The sequence below is a fragment of the Rhizophagus irregularis genome, chromosome 6 (genome assembly GCF_026210795.1).
Source record: "Rhizophagus irregularis chromosome 6, complete sequence".
Taxonomy (NCBI): domain Eukaryota; kingdom Fungi; phylum Glomeromycota; class Glomeromycetes; order Glomerales; family Glomeraceae; genus Rhizophagus; species Rhizophagus irregularis.
In genome coordinates, this window is record NC_089434.1 from 1,610,727 (window position 1) to 1,631,293 (window position 20,567).

Here is a 20,567-nt window from a genome sequence, read left to right on the forward strand (position 1 = left end):
TTATTGTTCCTTAAGGTCATAATATATTTTAAAACATGATTGTTAAATATAATTTCTGTCACCTCGATTTAACAGCTGGTCATATTAAATAATTTTTAATTAATAATATTATTGTTATTAAATGAGATTGTAATAAAAAATATGCTATATTTATATATTATCTTGAAAAATCATTATGACTTTTTTTGTTTTCATGTGAAGGTTGTTCATTTTTCTGTAAATCTTCAGCTTCAAGCATAGGAATCCATTTGGTACAGAATTAACTTTTGGAATAAAAGATATCACTGATCGAACAAAAGAAATAAAAGTGGTATTTAAGCCTTTTTTTTTAATCGCCTATAGGATTAAAAAATCTTTTGAATTATAAATTATTTAAGTTAGTCTTTTTTTTAACGGAAATTTGCTAAATGTCACGTACATAATTTCTTTATTCGATAATTACATAAACGAATTTTTATTAATTTATAGTGAGAAACCCAAGTCAAATTTTTTCAGGGATATTTCAATTTGATCATTTTTATTGAGAAATTATTTTCGGTTTATTTACTTTTAAATTTAGATAACTAAATGGGTCGGATACCATAGAAGTAATATTTTTTGCTTAAAATTTTTTATTTTTTTGGCTGAAATGCTAATGATTGACATAATAAATCGTAAGATTATTAGAGCACTACAAAAAAAGAAAGGTTTTTCAATATTTTTTTTTTTTAATATAAAACTTTATTAGTATTATAATAACTACAGTATACACAATAATCAATTATAATATAGACGTATACACATCTCTCAATAAAGTTTCCCTCTTTGTATCGTATATATTGAGATCTACCCATTAAGCGTTGGTTAATTATGCCTTTGATAGCTTCATGAAAGATTCGTCCATTAAATATGATTTTCGATCTATCATCTAAAATATTGAGTAACTCCATCTGGAGTCGGTAATCTATCTTTAGATCCTTGCTTTCTAGATTATTATTTAATCTTTTAAACGCTTCATTAATGATTTGAGAAATCGTGGTTTCGTTTTCTTTGCAGATCCATATGTGCGTCCAATTTCAACCGTTCGATTGCACCTAATTCATATGCTACGCGTATAAATTTCAGGATTTCTTTTGTTTAATAACCCATTACTGGTAAAATTTCTAATATTATACGCTGTACGATCATTATTAGTCCACAATATTTCATTTTTAAATTATCTGTACTGACGATCTCCACTCCATATCCATATCCTGAATATTCATTCTCAATGATCTATTCACAACCATTCCGCTTTACATTTAACTTGATTATATTTTTTCATGAATTTCTTGAACTTTCTCGTAATATTTCCTTTCCAATACACCATATATTCCCACGAAGTCTCACTATCGATATTAATATACACTCGGTAATCATCATCCTTTTCATTCAACCCTTGTTTACTTAATGAATCTGCTATATTGTTTCCTGTATCATCAGAGTGGACCTTTACTTTATTCATCACTATAATCAAATTATTATCTTTCACCAAATTATACACCATTTTCCATATCCCTATTGAATTAACATTCCAAATTCTCCTTGTACCCATTGTAGCTCATCGTCCTCAAACAACATTTTCCATACACTAACTACTCCTAAATTATCTGCAATATTTAACATCTTTTAATTTTAACTATAAATAAATTATTCCGAAATAAAATCGGTAATTCTACAATTACCGTATATTTTTTTTCATTGGTAAATGTTTATCATCAAAAACGAAGAGATAAAATCATTCTAAAATTAAGATAATTTTAACTGATTTTGGTTATTAAGATCAACACTAAAATGTCCGTCCAGCACGTGACGTCGTACAATATAAGTTAAAAATAATTACTCATATGAGTCATGATGTGAGTTTCGTCATGAATAATCGAGTATATAATTTAAATAACATAAATATATCTTTTATCTTCTTTTTTTTTCGTCTTCTTTTTTTAGGTCTTCTTATCTTTTTTTTTTTAGGTCTATCTTTTCTCTGTCTAGGTCTTCTCTTTATTATTAGGCTCCTTTCTTTACGTCTTCCTTTAGGTATGTGGGTTGAGAGTATGTAGGGTTGTGTGTGGGTGGTGTGTGTATGTTTGTGTATTTCTTTCCCTTTCGTATTTCCTTTCCCGTTTTCCCCTTTCCCTCACGTATTACCCTATTCCCCTTTCCCTCTCGTATTCCCCTTTCCCTCTCGTATTCCCCTTTCCCTCTCGTTTTCCCCTTTCCCTCTCGTATTCCCCTTTCCCTCTCGTTTTCCCCTTTCCCTCTCGTTTTCCCCTTTCCCTCTCGTATTCCCCTTTCCCTCTCGTTTTCCCCTTTCCCTCTCGTTTTCCCCTTTCCCTCTCGTATTCCCCTTTCCCTCTCGTTTTCCCCTTTCCCTCTCGTTTTCCCCTTTCCCTCTCGTTTTCCCCTTTCCCTCTCGTTTTCCCCTTTCCCTCTCGTTTTCCCCTTTCCCTTTCGTATTCCCCTTTCCCTTTCGTATTCCCTTTCCCTTTCGTATTCCCCTTTCCCTCTCGTATTCCCCTTTCCCTTTCGTATTCCCCTTTCCCTTTCGTATTCCCCTTTCCCTTTCGTATTCCCCTTTCCCTTTCGTATTCCCCTTTCCCTTTCGTATTCCCCTTTCCCTTTCGTATTCCCCTTTCCCTTTCGTTCTCCCCTTCCCCCCTGATCAATGTTGCTGCACCTCAACGTGGTGATCAGGTGACAACAAGTTTTTAAAAAGACTTGGCTAAGTCAGCAACAAATAGTAACTACATATTACATAAGCCATATCGATTTAATAAAACATACCACAAGTTTTAATTTTGAAAGAGCCGTTGTTATTAACTCACTTTCTGGAGGTCCAAAGGCTATTGAAATATTATCATTGAAGCAGTTAATATAAATGGACGTATGTATATATATAAATTATTTTTCAACAAGTTCTGTGATCAATAAACTAATTAATTAATATTTATTGGTTATAATAGGTATTATCAACATAAAAAGAAATTACAAGTTTTTGATATATATGTGCGGTACTCTAAAACCCCTCAAAAAAACCTTACCTTAATAAACAACGTGATACCAAATATAACAATCTTCATATAATTCTGAATAATTTTTTTGTTCCTATTGGATAAAGAATTATAATTCACAAAATCTGGACTTGTTTCCACAAGCAATTTATATTCAATTAGTTGGTTAAGGAATGCCTGTGTTTATACAGCAGAAACAAAGTACATCTATACAACATTGGAGATATACTCAATATCGTTTAACCATACAACATTGGAGATTATATCATATCAATAACTATATTATCAGCAAAAGCGTCAAGAAATATCCTTTGTGCAAAAGGAGTTGAACGAAACTTTAATCAAATCACTTGGAAGTATCATACTCACAACATTCGTTATTTGAAATAAATAATGTAACTAGTTTGATTTAAATTTATTAGCATGACATTTTAAAGCTTTTCAACAATATATGTTAGGATGGACCATTTGAAATTTCCCTCTAAGAATGCTATAAAATATAATGTCATTTACTGTACTTAATTACTGTTGCATTATTTCTTTAGTGAATTATTGGTTAAAGAATGTTTAATAATGTAAATTTTGAATTTTTAAGTTTAATTGACTTTTGCGATATGAATATTTTTTCAATCCAAATTTAACTTGGGCAAAAAGAAATAAAGTTAAAATAATAAAATTAAAAATAAAAGAAGCCTAACTTTATTGATTTTAAAAGTTTTAATGAGTATAGTAAAAAAATAGGTGAGTTAAATATTTGCAAAAAAGTTATGGTATATTGATATTTTCGTGTTAACGTTAATTTTTTTTTTTTTACCCCGTGTCTTCTATATGGCTATATATGGCTATGCTACAGGAAACGTTTGTTTTATATCATTTTATTTTACTTTTACTTTAGAAGGCAGTTACTGCCGATATGCCGATAATGGTACAGAATTACAGCGGTAAATTGATTACATGAAATAAAGTAAGTTATCTATCGACTAGAAAAATAGTGGACAATAGCTAGCCACAATAACATAGTTGCTGCTCTAGCAAAAGAAAGTGTTAAATGTTAAATAAAAATCATAAGGGTAAGAAGAATAAAAAGAAGAAGAAAAAGAAAAAGAAAAATTAAAATTTATAGAAAATCAAAACTTGTTAACGGGAAATTATGTAGGAAATTATAACTAGTGAAATAGATCCACTTAATAGTATCATCGTTAATACGATAGTTGTAAAAATTACGGTAAACATGAATACATGACAGGCTACTATCGGGACGACAACCCGAATCGGGATGAGCATGATCTCCCTATAAAAAAAATTGACCAATTTTTGATTAGAAATCGTCTATATTTTCCGGACAAAAACAGGATCTACAAACATCCGGAATATTGCAATATTCCGGACATTCATAAATAAGGAATTTGTTTGTATAGATTACTTTAATGGTATTTTATTATTATTTATACAAATTAAAAGTAAAACAAAAAAATATCATAGACTAGTATGTATAGAATTAATACTGTCATTTCAATTAAATGTGATCTACTTGCACCTACATTTATGAATATTGAGACACAAGTAAATTTTTAACCTCGCTGAGCAACTTTAATTAAACACAAAAGAGTGGTTAAATTACGCTCTGAAGTTGAAAAAATTCAAAAATTAGTAATGTTATAAAAGCGTGATTTTCTTCACAAATATTATACTTACACTGAAATACAAGTAATTTTGTCCTCACTGAACAAAATTTACTTAAGCACAAAAGGGCAATTTTATTTGACAAAAGTGGTAAAATTACGCTCTGAAGTTGGAAAAAAATTCAAAAATTAGTGATGTTATAAAAACGTGATTTCTTCACAAATATTATACTTACACTGAAATACAAATAATTTGATCTCACTGAACAACTTTACTTAAGCACAAAAGGGCAATTTTATTTGACCAAAGACGCTCTGAAGTTGGAAAATAGAAAAGTAAAAGTTCAAAAATTAGTAATGTTATATAAAAACGTGATTTTCTTCACAAATATTATACTTACACTAAAATACAAGTAATTTGATTTCACTGAACAACTTTACTTAAGCACGAAAGGGCAATTTTATTTGACAAAAGTGGTGAAATTACGCTCTGAAGTTGGAAAATAGAAAAGTGAAAATTCAAATTAGTAATGTTATAAAAACGTGATTTTCTTCACAAATATTATACTTACACTAAAATACAAGTAATTTGATCTCACTGAACAACTTTACTTAAGCACGAAAGGGCAATTTTATTTGACAAAAGTAGTGAAATTACGCTCTGAAGTTGGAAAATAGAAAAGTAAAAATTCAAAAATTAGTAATGTTATAAAAACGTGATTTTCTTCACAAATATTATACTTACACTGAAATACAAGTAATCTTGACCTCACTAAACAACTTTACTTAAGCACGAAAGGGCAATTCTATTTGAACAAAGTGATAAAATTACGCTCTGAAGTTGAAAACAGAATAACGAAAAAATTTGAAAATCTAAAAATCTTGTAAATATTATACCTATATATGAAATATGTAAAGTTTTTATCCTTCGCAAGATATAAGTAACAAAAACTGAGTTAAAAGTGTTTGATATATGCTAGTTTGTATTAACAAAGCTTTTTTTAAAAAAAAAGAGGAAAGATTTTTTTTTTACAGCTATAACGTAAACAAAAAACAAATAAATAAAAAAGGTAATCACATGATACTGATGACGATCACTATGTATTCCTTTGAATTTGATTGGCTCAGTTAAATTGATTTTTTGTGTAACATTTTGAAAAAAAACAACACGCGCGTAATAATTTTGCAAATATTCAAGCTAACTTGATAAAAATTAATATTTAATTAGTTTCATCCCCCTTTCTCTAAAGTGTTGGAACTGTTAAAAAACTACAAAAAAACGTGCTTATTGTAAAATAAAAATTGTACACAGTTTACAACAATATCCCATGCTCACTTTTCAAAATAAAATTTTAAATATAGAAAAGAGACGATCTCATTCTCTGAATATGGATTATTCTCTATTTCAAGATGGATTCTAAAAATTCTGGACATTTCTTTTTTTGGATAAATTCCGGTTGATCAAAAATTACGGACAAATTCTGGATATTCAAAAAATTCCAGATATTTCTTTAGGGCAAATTCCGGGTGAACAGAAATCCCGGACAATCAAACATTCAGAAAATTGATTCTTGTCCTAAATCCAGGGTAATTTCCGGATAATTTTTGGATGCACCCGGACATTTTCAGATACAATTTCCGGACATTTTTTTTATAGGGTCTTGATTATGAACAAAATTTCCTAAAACTGGATTTGATGATGTTGAGTGTTTCATTCCATTGGGATAATTTATCACATTTATAACGCCAAATATTGATATAAATATCTCGATGTAAGTTATACACAAAGTTACATAGTGGCTTTTTCTAATTTGATGGCTGCACGGAAAGTAACTATTAAGTCAGAGGGTATTAGATTTAGAAGTAACGTCATAAGCGGTTTGTTAGCTGATATCTTCGTTGAACCAGTTTAACACTATTAAAAGCGTCAATCACTGAATCGATCGTATCGTTCTTTTTCGAACCACCATTTCCGATTATATCGTTCCAAGCATTGTCCGGTTTTCCATAATTAAAAGTCAAATGAAGAGATGGCTTCGTATTGAAGTATAGTAAATGTAATAAATTTAATTTACAGAATATTTATTCCGTTATCAATTAATCTCGCGTACTTTGAAGAGGGAACAAAGATCGAAACTATCTTTGAACAAGATTATATATTATTAAATAATGCATCACGATTTTATTTGTTTATGCCATAAAATTTATTCCATAAAATTATTATTTTCGTCTAAATTCGATTATTATTGTTGTAACGATTAATAATGGTTATTATAAGATAATTTATATATTTAATAATTTGAATAAATTTATCACATAATTATTTAAATTACAAACTAAGAATCTTGTAAAATATTTTACTACTCTAATCTTAGTGTTTAAATAATTCAAAATAAAAAAAAAATAAACAAACGATAATAATTTAAAATATAAAAAATATGGTTAATTTGATTTATCAAAAGACAATTTAAAATCCATCTAAAGACAAAAAAAATAACATATCAGTAAATTAATTAATTTGCTAAGTTTGATTTTTCTATTTTATTTTAAGAACTTACCATCAGGAATTTCCAATTCATCTTGTTCATTCGAATGAAGATTTGGATTATTATACATTTCGTCATCATCTATAAGAAATTAATAAATAAAATTAAAAAAAATATATAATATTGATATTATAATTGCAACATTTTTACCATCAATATTACTAATATTTTGTCTTTTCGTTTTTCGTAAAATTAATTCTTTTTCATCGTCTAAATTTTTAATTAAAGTCACATTTAATATACAATTTGCAAAAATGATGCATTATTTTTTTGCTTACCATTAATATCAATATTTTTTCCTTTTACTTGTTTTTGTCGTCAGAATTTTTTAAATAAGAATCGTTAGTTTTAATAAAAAAAAAAAATTGAAATAGTGAATAACTTTATTCATTTATTTACTCACTATTTGAATTTATTTGCAACATTTTAAATTCATTGGGTAATCTTTCACTATCACCTAGAATTGAAAATGCAAAAGTAGATTTAATAATAATTTCGTTATTTTCAAAAATAAGTTCAAATCATTTACCTCTGAAAGTATTAATTATTTTTGATGATTTAACGCTATTCCGCTCATTTGATTTATGAAAATCATCGACTAAAAACAAATATCGATCGAGTTATTAAACATCAATATATAATTAATTCAAAATTGTATCGTTAATAAATACTTACTATTGTTAGGAATATTAAAGTCATATGATTTACTATGAGATGCTATTATTTAAAAATAAATTATTTTAATAATTAGAAATATTAATTTGCCTTCTATAATAATTTAAATTAGAAAAATGACAATCTATTTAAAACAATAAAAAAAATTTATTAATAAATTATACTTAATACCTTCTGTTGAATTTCTTGATTCAAGCAGATTTTCAAAATTGTGAACTTTACTTATAAATAATCTTTTACTTGTATAATTCGCTTCTAAATTATCAATTTCTTGTTGAAATAATTCATCTGGCATACTTTGATAATATAAATTAATTTTACGTATTATTTTCATAAGTGTACTAATATCAGGTCTTTTTAATGGATCAGCATCCCAACATTTTTTCATTAAATTTTTATATTCTAACGGAGTTTCTGACACAATTTTTGGTCTTACACCATTAATTATATTTATTGCGAGATCATAATCATGTTCATAATTTATAAATGGTGGTTGTCCAGATGAAATTTCCCACATTAGCATTGCAATACTATAAATATCAGATGCATAAGTATATTCTCTTCCATCAATAACCTCTGGTGCTATGTAAGGAAGATTTCCATATATACTTGTTGAAGATTTATTAGCAGGTCCACAAAATCCAAGATCACTAATACACCAGCAATCATTATATTGTGAATACAATATATTCCCAGAATGCAAATCCCTATGAATTGCTTTCTCAAAATGAATCGAATTTAGTGCATTAGTTATTTCAAAAGTAATTCTAATTCTTTCTTTCCATGTAAGTTGATTATGATATTGTTGTAAATATTTTCTTAAATCTATATCCATTTTATATATTACAAGCATATAACTTCCATTTGTCATATTTTGTGTTAAACCAAGACATTGAACAATACTTGCCCATTTATTGCCTATAGTCAAATGTGACACAGCCTAAAGACAATATTTATCAAATTGTCAGTGTTAATACGAGAAATTATCTTAATTTTATAAAAATTTATAAAATTTAGAATAAATTATACAAACCTCTTCAAACCAACATTGATTTGCACTTTCAACATCTTCTAATCCTTTAAGTATTACTTCTAAAGATTCGTTGGTTCTTACTAATTGTTGATTTTTGGAATCCCATTCATCATAATTTCCATTAATCCAGTCTGCTGTATAAATTTCAGAGAATCCACCTTTTGTTAAATAATTGACATTTTCTAAATTATTGTATGGGATCCATTCAACTATATTATTCGGCATGAGTGATTCCATTTGACATTTCTGGATTAAATTATCAATATCATCATTTCCAGATGTCCAATTTGAAAAATTTTCTTTCAAATAATTTCGAACGCAATATTCACAATATAATGTAGCTAAACAATTTTGGTTACAATTTTCACAAATTCTTCTTGTACCAGAATTAATCATAACTTTATCTCGATCATAATTTCTAGTTAAATCTCTTATTGCTTCAGTTTTTTCTTCATTTGTAAGAATTTTATCAGCAAGAACTGTTTGTTTTCTAAATTCGAAACGTTTATGTATATCATTATGAATATTAGTATCTATTAATGTAAATGATCTACTATTTGTTGCATAAATTAATTCATATCGAAGAGTGGACATAATGTAATTAATAAATTAAAGGAAAGAAAGAATTGTGTTTCAAGTTCGGTCACTCCAAGATAAATTAGTAAATGCAAATTGTAGATCAAAACTTGTATCACCATATGATTAAATTCTGTGAAGGCGCAGTATCGACGCCTCTAGTATTTTAAAAGTTAACAGAAAATATAATTTATGTGGCAAACTTTTTTCTTTACTTAATAAATAAATATCATTTAATATTTAACTTCATATTAATTAACATTTAATTTGACGAAAAAAAAAAAATTTTAAACTTTCATTTAATAGAGCTTAGATCCGGTGAATGATCCTAATGGGTTATTCAGTGAATATCCTAGGATTACGGATATATCCGTTCACTTTTAGATAGGATATCCGGATTTTGCTTAAGAAAATAGGATATTCACTGAATATATGATGTAAATATGATGTAAACATGATGTAATAAAATTTCAACAATGGAATATTACTTAATATTAATCCCATATGTATTTTTTTGGAATGAGATTAGTTTAATTAACGTTCCCATCTGAATAAGTAGTCTAGAGTTATTTCAAAAAAAAATACTAGCTTAAAGAAACAGGATGTCTACTGTAATATAATAGAAGTACAGTAGATAGTAATATTGAGAATTACCTAGATTTTGATAAATGTCAAAATATAGATGACGAAACAACAACAATAATTCAGCTTTTAAGATTCTTTTAGAATCTGGTGGCCATAATCAGGATACGAATAAAATTTAAAAATAACTCAATGAATATCCTATGAATATCCGGAATTACCATCCGGATTAATATTTAGAATTGATACCGGATATCAACGGATAATCCGGATCTAAGCTCTAGCTGAATTGATAATATCTGCAAAAATTTGAATGAAGTCCTAAAATATTAGTTAAGTACATATTTTTTTTTGTATTTAAATATGTTAAAATTTGAATTTAATAAAATTTATAGAATCAAGTATTAAATTTACTACTCTACTTTTAAATTTTTTAATAGCGAGGTCTAGTGGATTTCATCATATTTTATCCTAGGATAATCCGAATTATTTTAGAATAATTTATCCGGATCACCATTTTCTAATATCATAGGATATCCAGAATTCAAATTCATCTAACGAATTATCCTAAATTATTCATAGGATAATCCGGTGAAAACTCCACATAAAGTAGACGTACAGTGCATATAAATAAATAGAATAATTTTTTAAAAATATGTTATTCGGGAAAATGTCCATTCAGGATTTTGTCCTGTCGGGAAATCGTTGTCGGGAAAAGGATACGTCAGGAAAATGGATGTCGGAATCGGTCCGACAACGAAAAAGGTAGATTAAATAAGTGCTAAGTCTCATAATTTTAAAAATTTTTGTTTTTCAATGAAAAAAAGAAGATTAATAAAAATATTTGAAATGTTTCTCATCATAATATTACCGAATAAGAATTCTCGTTATGTGCAAATGATAGATTTTTGATATTTTATCAATAATATCTATTATAATATAGCAAATTGAAAAGCTGTATGTCAAAATAATAAGCACAATAAATCAGTCATCATAATTTTAATTAAATAAGAATTTTAAAATATTTTGTATTATAACTTGATCTTTTATTTTAAATATTTATTGATTTTTAATTATAAAATATTACATTATAATTTTTATAAATTAAATTCTTTTTATTTTTCATCTAAACTTATAATAATGACGTTATCAGCGTAGCAGTTAAAAAAGTCAGTAAAACATATTATAATGATTGAGAAGTTACAGTTTATTATATATATATGTGTTATATATATTTATTTATAAGGTTATCACATTAAAATTTTTTTTCGTTCCACTTTAATAATTTTAATAAATTTATTCAAATTCTTACTATAACCGTAAATTTTTATAATCCCAAGTTTACATCGCTCGCCAAGTCTCAGGTTTTCTTCCTTTCATAAAATTCGATAAATTCTTTCGTGTGAAGGGCTGCTTGTTTTTATCATAAAATCATTGATTATGTAACCGGGTCTTGAACTAATTAGATCAATGAATGATGAATAAATATACTCCCCACGTAAAGATTAAAGATTATAAATCAGTTTATGTTAAAGTTTATTTACGATAAGTATTTTTTTATTTAAGTCTGATATTTCACGTGGGAAAATTTAAATATAGATTCACTCATAAAAACAATGAATATTTCGTGCTCTAAAATTAAATCCATGTTTATATTTATTAACTGTATCCTTAAAAAATATATAATAAAATCTATAATTATCCAGAATACTCCTAAGACTTAGTTCTAAAGCTCTACATGAGCCGGCTCAAGCCGAGCTGAGCCAAAATTCGAGCCAGCTTGGCTCGATTATAATGGCCGAGCTTGGTTCGTATCGAGCCAACTCCAAGCCGAGCTTTAAGGTAGCTTGGCTCGAGCCGGCTCGATTTTTTAGATTTACTGTAAATATAGAATTTGCGAAATGATCAGCTGATGACCACATGCGCAAATATCATTTATGCTTAGTTTCAGAGCTCGCGAGCCAGCTCATAGTTCGTGAGCGAGCTTGAACGAGCTGCATTGAAGCTCGGCTCGAATGATCCGAGCTCAATTGATTGCGAGCCGCGGCTCGCAAGCTGGCTCGAGCTGGCACGGCTCGTTCGGAGCACTACTTAGTTCTATAAAAAATATGCGTATGAGGGCGTAAAAGTGATAAAATTAAGCCATAACATAGCTTGAGTTTATTTTATTCAACAAATAAAAATAAAATGAAATCAATAAAAAATAATTGAGTAAATTGTATTCTTACATGGTAAAAAAGATACGCAGTATCTTTTTTCTTAAATGAACCTATTTATTTGAAAAAGAGAATAATTTATAAATAGCGGTTAGTATCATTATCATAATTAAAAGTCACTTGCACATGCAAAAAAAATTATACTTACTTTAATTAGAAAAAATAATAATAATGAATATTTACCGTATAGTATTGTATACAATAACCCCAGCTATAGCAATAGTATTGAGATACTTATTATATACGGTATCTACAAATTTTTGAAAAGAACCTGGCGCTGATTTGACATTTGGCCAAGAACCATTAGTATTCGATCTAAGCTTGTTTTTTGAATAAGACTTGGATACTACATGCAGCGTTATGGCTATAAATTATGTCCCTGTACAGTATTTGAAATGCGATGATGGTAACTTAATGAAACGGTAGATTTTTAACTTTTGTTATTAAGTATAAACAATACAACTCTAGCCTTCAATATGGAATAATTTTAAACTTTTAAATATTTTATCTTTATCATTTTATTATTGCAAATATAAAAATATTTATACTTAAAAAAAAAATCAAATTTGAAGATTTGAAATTCGATCAAAAACTTAATTTTTGATCAAAATGTTTTGTTAGATTATAGACAAAAAGATTGACATAATTTAAAAAATTAAAGAATTGATTCGTTAAATTTAAGAAACTGATAAATGGTGCAATAATATATTTGTAAATATTTTCCATAAAATAATTTCAATGATAGTTCTATCGAAAATTCTTTTTAACGCTATCGCCATTCGTCACTGTAGTTTCACTTAATTAATTGTATGGAGTGCTGTAGGTACGAAAATAAAAAGTCTGAATCGTATATAATGGAAAAAATATACGTTCAATTTAATATATGGGCCCTGACATTTAATAGATGTTTAATATTATTGAATCTAATACAATTTTTTTAATAAAACAATCACGTTACCTGTCAGATATTCCGTCTGATAGATATTTTTTGATTTTTTTGATAACGAATGAAATGTTTGTTATGATTTTACAAATGTTTATGCCATAAATATACTTTATATCATATTTAACATATATACAGTAGTTGTAACGGTGAGATAAATACATTCTTTATTGATAATGATAATTTATATATTTAGTAATTGATATAATTATTTAAATTACAAACCAAGAATCTCGTAAAACATTTTACTACTCTAATCTCAGTGTTTAAATAATACAAAATAAGTATAAATAAATGATAAAAATTTAAAATATAAAATAACATTTGTTAATTTATCAAGAGATAACTTAAAATCAACCTAAAGATAAAATAAATAAATTAGTTTTAAATTGTTTTAAAAAGAAATTTTTATTTTATTTTAAAAATTTTACCATCGAGAATTTTCAATCCATCTTGCTCTTTTAAAAGAAGATTTGGATCTTTATATATTTCGTCATCATCTATAAGAAAAATGAATAAGCAAGAATTAAAAATAGTAAAAAAAAAATTATTTTATTATTATATAAATTTCACCTACCATCAATATTAATATCTTGCTCTTTTTGAATTATTTCTTTTTCGTCATCTAAATTTTTAAATGCGCCACGTTTAATAAATGAAAATGATATAATGATAATTCGTTCACTTATTTACTTACCATTTGAATTTATTTGCAACTTTTTAAATACTTTAGATAATCTTCTACTGCCAGCTAAAATTAGGATTTTGAATTAATGTTAAATTCAATTTCAATTTATTACTTCTAATATATAATTAATACTATTACCTCTAAAAATATTAACTACTTTTGATGATCTTCTACCATTCTGCTTATTTGACCCGTCAAGATCATTAACTGAAAACGAATAATATTAAAGTTATAAACATGATTGTTATGAAAATAATTCAACAATATATTATTTAATACTTACTATCATCAGGAATGCTAGAATCATTTGATTTATTGTGAAATTCTATGATCAAAATAAGTGGTTTAAAAAAATTAAATTATTATAATAATTTGATAGAGGGCAAGTAATTTTAATTTATACCTTCTTGTTCTTCTATATAATTTAAATGAAAAATGATATTAGTATATAATTTATTTTTGAATTAATAATAAAGATATAAAGTTATACGCTTATACCTTCTGTTGCATTTCTTGGTTCGGGTAGATTTTCAAAGTTATGAATTTTACTCGTAAATAGTCTGCTACTTGTATAATTTGTTTCTAAATTACTAGCCTTACTTATTTCTAAGTTATCGCTTTCTGATTGGAATAATCCATCTGACATATTTTGATAATCAAAATTAATCTTTTCTATTTTTTTCAAAAGTGTAAAAGCATCAGGCCTTTTTGATGGATCGGAATCCCAACATTCTTTCATTAAATCTTTATATTCTAATGGAGTTTCTGGTACAATTTTTGGTCTTATACCATTGATAATATTCACTGCAAGATCATTATCATGTTCATAATTTATAAATGGTGGTTGTCCGGATGAAATTTCCCACATAAGAATTGCAATACTATAAATATCAGATGCAAAAGTATATTCTCCTCCAATAAGAACTTCGGGCGCTATATAAGGAAGATTTCCATATATACTTTTTGATGGTTTATCAGCAGGTCCATAAAATCCAAGATCACCAATATACCAATAATCATTCAATTGTAAATATAATATATTTCCAGAATGTAAATCTCTATGTATAACTTTCTCTTTATGAATATAACAAAGTGTAAGAACTATTTCATAAGCAATTTTAATTCTCTCTTTCCATGTAACTTTTTCGTGGTTTTGTTGCAAATATTTTCTTAAATCTATATCCATTTTCGCCATCACAAGCATATAATTTTCATTTAATGGATTTTGTGTTAAACCATAACATCGAACAATTTCTGTCCTTTTATTACTTATAGTTAAGTATGATTTAGCCTAAATGACAACATATTATTGTTAATAGAAAAATCTTTTAAATTTTATAAATGTAAAGTTAAAATTATAATTATACCAACCTCTTCAAACCAACTTTTACTTGCACTTTTAACATTTATTAATTTTTTAAGCACTACTTTTACCAATGGACTTTGTATTTCAGGTCTTTCAATTCTTTTTAATTGTTTTTTATTAGAATCCCATTCATCATATATTCCACCAATCCAGTCTGCTGTATAAATTTCGGAAAATTCATCTTTTATTAAATATTTAATATTTTTTAAATTGCTGTATGGGATCCACTCCACTATCATATTTGGAGCAAGTACTTCCATTTGACATTTCTGTATTAAATTATCAATATCATCATTTCCAGACGTCCAATTTGTAAAATTTTTTTTTAAATAATTTCGAATACAATGATCACAATATAATGTAGCCAAACATTCTTGGTTACAATTTTCACAAATTCTTTTCGTACCAACATTATCCATAACCTTATCTCGATCATAATCTTTAGTTAAAAATCTTATTGCATAAGTTTTTTCATCATTTGTAAGAAATTTATCAGTAAGAACGGTTTGTTTTTTAATTTCAAAGTGTTTGTGTATATCATTATAAATATTAACATCTATCAATGTATCTGCTCTATTTATGGTTGCATAAATTAATTCATAACGAAGAGTAGACATAATTTTAATTAATGAGAAAGCATGAATGAATAATGTTTAAAATTTGTTCATGCAGACTCCGAAATAAATTGATAAAAAATGCAAATTGTTGATCAAACCTCGAATTGTACCACCACCAAAAAATGAATATTGCGACCTTGAGGCGCAGGACTTGATAAAATAAGAAATACTTTTTGCTTCAGCCATCAAATACGATTACCACATTGAAATATGGTATTTTTGCAAACACAATTTATGTGTGACAAATTTTGATTTCTATATTTAATATATTTAATAAATAATTAAATCAATACATTCAATACATACTATTTTTATAATTTGACGAAACAAAATCTAAACATTCAATGATTTTCAAATGATTGGCTAATAAATTAATTTACATTTTTCATTAAAAAATATTCATTATTTTAAAAATTAATATAAGCATGGTTGATATTTGATAAAAAAAAAGGCCCATATTTCTAGGTAATAGTTTCAATTTGAATTTATTTTAAATAAAAATAATGAATATTAAAATTTTTTTTTAAAAAAAGATTCATCTTATTATTATTTTTATTTAAAGTCGTATCCAAAGTTGGAAAAACTTTGTAGAATTTAGGGCAGTGACGTCTATTTATTTATTACGTAATATTACGTAATATTCATTTGTTTATAAATCTTAACCCACCCCCACATAACATATAAAATCTTATGTTACACTATATATATTAAACCTTTCTTTACTCACCCCCTAAATATTACATAATAAAATTTTCATTTGCCCTTATTATTTCTGTAACCTGTTACGTTGCAACAGGATTAATTTATGCTAATATGCTACTCTCAGAAAAAAATATATTAAAAGAAAAAATTAGTAAAAAAAAAAATAAATAAACTATTATAGCCCTGCAGCGTCGATCTGATCACCCTATCACCTCTTCTCAGTTATATTTCGATACTCGGCGATCCGATCCTAAAAGACATAATAAGTAACAATTATATACACGTAAAAAAAATATTAAATATAGTTTATAAAAAAAAAATATAAAAAATAAAGGTGGTTTTTTTTAATTAAAGAATAGTAAAAAACATTAATAAAGAACCAAAAAAAAAAGTACGAACGACTGCGGCAAAGATATGTCACGGGGAGAATATCATTCTAAACGTCAGATGAATTTTTTTTTGATGGATGTGATAAATAATAAGGCTTGATTTTTAAATTTTCATTTTCATTCATTATTATTAAATTTATAATAAATAATTGCAATAACTTTTTTTTATGCATTAACTTTTAAATTATTGATCATATTAAAAATAAATTTACTGGTAGTATATTTTATATTTCACTGATATTTTATCATTACAACCATATATTTTGAATTTGACAAAAAATTAATATAAAATATGGCATAATCAGCACCAGAAGAAACTATTTGGAGATTTATTGATAAGGGAGAAAAATAATTACTCTATTTACCATTATTTAGAATTATAACTGTGTTGCATATATGATATGATTTGTAACAATGAATTCTAAGAAAGCTTTTTTTTATTAGAACAATTTGTTTTTATCTTTCGCTAAATTAGTTGAATCAGTCGATGTTGAACCTGTTCTATAAGATAATACTTAACGGTCATAAATGGGTGTTAGTATTATATGATATTAAAGTTATTATCATAGATTTTATATGTTTTTATTTTATCAATAAAGAGAAGACAGTAAACTGACCTGATTAATAATTTATACTTTTAATAATTGATACAATAAGTTCGCTATAATTATTTAAATTACAAACTAAAAATCTTTGTAAAACATTTTACTACTTTAAATCTTAGTGACCTTTAAAAATATTAATAATTGTTGATGATTTGCTACTTTTCTGCTTATTTGACCCGTTAAAATCATTTACTGAAAACCAATATTAAATTTATAAGCATGGTTATGAAAAAAATTCAACAATGTATTATTAAATATTTACTATTATTAGGAATTCTAAAATCATAAATTCATACGATTTACTGTGAAATATTATTATTAGTAAAATAAGATATTTTAAAAAATTAAATTATTACAATAAAAAATGATAAGAAATTATTTATTTATACCTTCTTGTTCTACTGTTGCATTTCTTGGTTCAGGTAGATTTTCAAAATTGTAAATTTTACTTGTAAATAATCTGTCTGCTACTTGTATAATTTGTTTTTAAGTTACTAGCTTTATTTAATTCTAAATTATCACCTTTTTCTAATTGAAATAATTTATCTGGTATATTTTGATAATATAAATTAATTTTGTTCATTTTAATCCCTAGTTATCAGGTCTTTTTAATGAATTGGCATCCCAACATTCTTTCATTAAATTTTTATATTCTAATGGAGTTCCTGGCACACTTTTGGCTTTATACCATTAATAACATTAATTACAATATCATTTTCATGTTCATAATTTATAATGGAAATTTCCCACATAAGAATTGCAATATTATAAATATTAGATGCAAAGTATATGAAAGATTTCCATATATACTTTTTGATGATTTATCAGCAGGTCCACAAAATCCAAGATCATTAAATTGTGAGTATAGTATATTTCCAGAATGAAAATCTCTATGTATAGCTAAAGCGTAAGAATTATTCATAAGCAATTTTAATTCTCTCTTTCCATGTAAGACGACTATTATTTTGCTGTAAATATTTTCTGGAAAGTTCGTACTGCGGGTTTATCTGATTACCATTTGTGGATTACTATTACTAGGTTATTCGTGTGAATGAAAAATTGAATCATAAATACCGTATTAATGCTATAATGAGTCTCTTAATGTATCAAAATAAGAATGAACCTGCCTTTCCATCGGTTCAAGAATTCAAGATGATGAATTCGTTTAGTCTCTGTGAATTCCTAAAGAATAAATATAAACAGCAGGAAGAATTTTTTAATCATTTCGAGATTCTCAGACATGAAATGATTGATGGTGAAAATTTTATGTTATTAAATAAACCAAACCTCGAAGATTCTCCATTCATATTTCCTGCCGGGGATCGAAGATTTGATCAAAAAACTTAAAAGTCAAGAAGGAGATAAGGAATTATACAGTAGCTTATATTGCTGAAACTACCGAGATAAATATTCTAATTAATCGGATGATCAAACACAGTGTACTACATATAATGTCGATCATAATATATTTTTTATTTGTGTAAAATGCCGCAATTTATCATGTGTACATAAATGCAATAACTGATAATAGTTATATCCACGAAAAATTCTCAATAAGGATTAAATAGAACAGTATAATAGTTTCCAGAAAGTTCGTACGATATGGATTGTATGGTTGACGATAACAGGTTATTGTGGGAAATGTGTGAAATGAAAATTGAATTATAAATACAGTATAAATTCAATAACGGGTCTTATTATGTACAAAAAAATGGTATCTCCCCCACGAAGAATTCATAAAATTTGACGAAGTCGTTCGCTAACTTTTTAGTGGAAGATATGAAATTTATTTCAAAAAAATGAAAGACTAACTTATTGATGGTAGTAATTTTATGATGTTAACTGAACAACGACTTCAAAGCGATTCTTATAATTTTCCCGGTGGCGTCATTTTATTTATCGAAGAACTAATCAAAAAATTCAAAAGTCAAGTAGGAGGTAAGAAATCAAAACTTATAATACTAAAATAGTTATAGTAAATTGTATGTATATATTCCTAAAGGAAAAATAGTTAACACCGATGTTGGGGGTTAACATATGTATCATCTGTGGAAGTATTAATTTTATTGGACACTAAATAACACTGAGAAATGGGGTTGAAATTGATACGTAAACTGGTTGAAACAAGAACATCATTTAACTAGATGAACTTCTCAGTTGCAATGTAGCCAACGTTCCTGATAAGATAGTTCTCCAAGCATGAACATAATTATATACCGAATATTCATACTAGACTTACATCCGAATGTATTCAAAAAATTTCTTACGGAGAATTTTTTATAATTATTTTATGAATAGGTACCAATGTTGGGGTATAGAAACCTCTATGGAAAAAATGAATATAACGGAAATTCAGGTATGATAATTCGTGCATTGATGATTGCGTAAAAGTATACTATGCCTTATTAATATTTTTCCAAAGCCCATTCCAAATTAAATGATATCGAATTACTTCGAAGATTATTCAGAGGAATAGCCGAGGACAATAATTTCACATTTAAGGCCATCGCTGACGAATTAAAGTCAACAAACCATTCTATCAGTGAAACCACAGTAGAGAAATTTTATCGTAATAAATCCGACCTTACTCTGGATAATAAATTAGCTGTGCAGAAGTGGATAGGAAAATTTATAGACGAATGGAAAAAGGATGATCAAAGTGTGACGATTTTAGTCAAATTGGATCCCGCACATAGCACGAAGTAATGTCAAATATATTATTAGTTCTCGAGATCGATATAAACACAATTGTTATGTATATAATTATCACACTTTGTATCTGTAAATAATATACTGATCTTTCATCGAATAGAAAAAAATCAATAATTTTTATTTCATATAACTACGAGATTTATTACAGTATTAATTGCTAGAATATACTGAAAGGCGACTGATGATTTATCTGTTTCCATCCAGTAGAACTCTCGTAATCGAATATCGAAATTATTTCTCATTTCCAAATAGTTATCGTACTGATC

General features: G+C 26.6%; 6 protein-coding genes across 6 annotated transcripts; 2 read left to right on the top strand and 4 right to left on the bottom strand.

Annotated features, from left to right (window-relative positions):
• Positions 1–1,258: 1,258 nt before the first annotated feature.
• Positions 1,259–1,573, bottom strand: OCT59_026100 (uncharacterized protein; the record flags this gene model as incomplete). The annotated part of the gene is made up of 1 exon (XM_025328034.1): positions 1,259–1,573. The coding sequence occupies one exon, from the start codon at positions 1,571–1,573 to the stop codon at positions 1,259–1,261; it is 315 nt and encodes a 104-aa protein (XP_025168493.1).
• Positions 1,574–4,279: 2,706 nt separating this feature from the next.
• On the bottom strand, positions 4,280–6,085 carry OCT59_026101 (uncharacterized protein; the record flags this gene model as incomplete). Its single annotated transcript, XM_066142949.1, has 9 exons — positions 4,280–4,320; positions 4,571–4,617; positions 4,721–4,815; positions 4,888–4,913; positions 5,093–5,141; positions 5,224–5,249; positions 5,438–5,457; positions 5,549–5,602; positions 5,988–6,085. 9 exons carry the CDS (start codon positions 6,083–6,085, stop codon positions 4,280–4,282), a joined length of 456 nt encoding a protein of 151 aa, XP_065992518.1.
• Positions 6,086–7,118: 1,033 nt separating this feature from the next.
• On the bottom strand, positions 7,119–8,167 carry OCT59_026102 (uncharacterized protein; the record flags this gene model as incomplete). Its single annotated transcript, XM_066142950.1, has 8 exons — positions 7,119–7,129; positions 7,210–7,278; positions 7,348–7,407; positions 7,476–7,502; positions 7,601–7,654; positions 7,727–7,795; positions 7,873–7,914; positions 8,044–8,167. 8 exons carry the CDS (start codon positions 8,165–8,167, stop codon positions 7,119–7,121), a joined length of 456 nt encoding a protein of 151 aa, XP_065992519.1.
• A 5,408-nt stretch (positions 8,168–13,575) lies between these two features.
• OCT59_026103 (uncharacterized protein) lies at positions 13,576–14,556 on the bottom strand (the record flags this gene model as incomplete). The annotated part of the gene is made up of 8 exons (XM_025333894.2): positions 13,576–13,580; positions 13,654–13,722; positions 13,800–13,847; positions 13,920–13,973; positions 14,049–14,117; positions 14,194–14,235; positions 14,314–14,325; positions 14,409–14,556. The coding sequence occupies 8 exons, from the start codon at positions 14,554–14,556 to the stop codon at positions 13,576–13,578; spliced, it is 447 nt and encodes a 148-aa protein (XP_025168490.2).
• Positions 14,557–18,678: 4,122 nt separating this feature from the next.
• Positions 18,679–18,936, top strand: OCT59_026104 (uncharacterized protein; the record flags this gene model as incomplete). Its single annotated transcript, XM_066142952.1, has 1 exon — positions 18,679–18,936. The coding sequence occupies one exon, from the start codon at positions 18,679–18,681 to the stop codon at positions 18,934–18,936; it is 258 nt and encodes an 85-aa protein (XP_065992520.1).
• A 957-nt stretch (positions 18,937–19,893) lies between these two features.
• On the top strand, positions 19,894–20,295 carry OCT59_026105 (uncharacterized protein; the record flags this gene model as incomplete). Its single annotated transcript, XM_025328032.2, has 2 exons — positions 19,894–19,945; positions 20,012–20,295. 2 exons carry the CDS (start codon positions 19,894–19,896, stop codon positions 20,293–20,295), a joined length of 336 nt encoding a protein of 111 aa, XP_025168488.2.
• Positions 20,296–20,567: the final 272 nt, after the last annotated feature.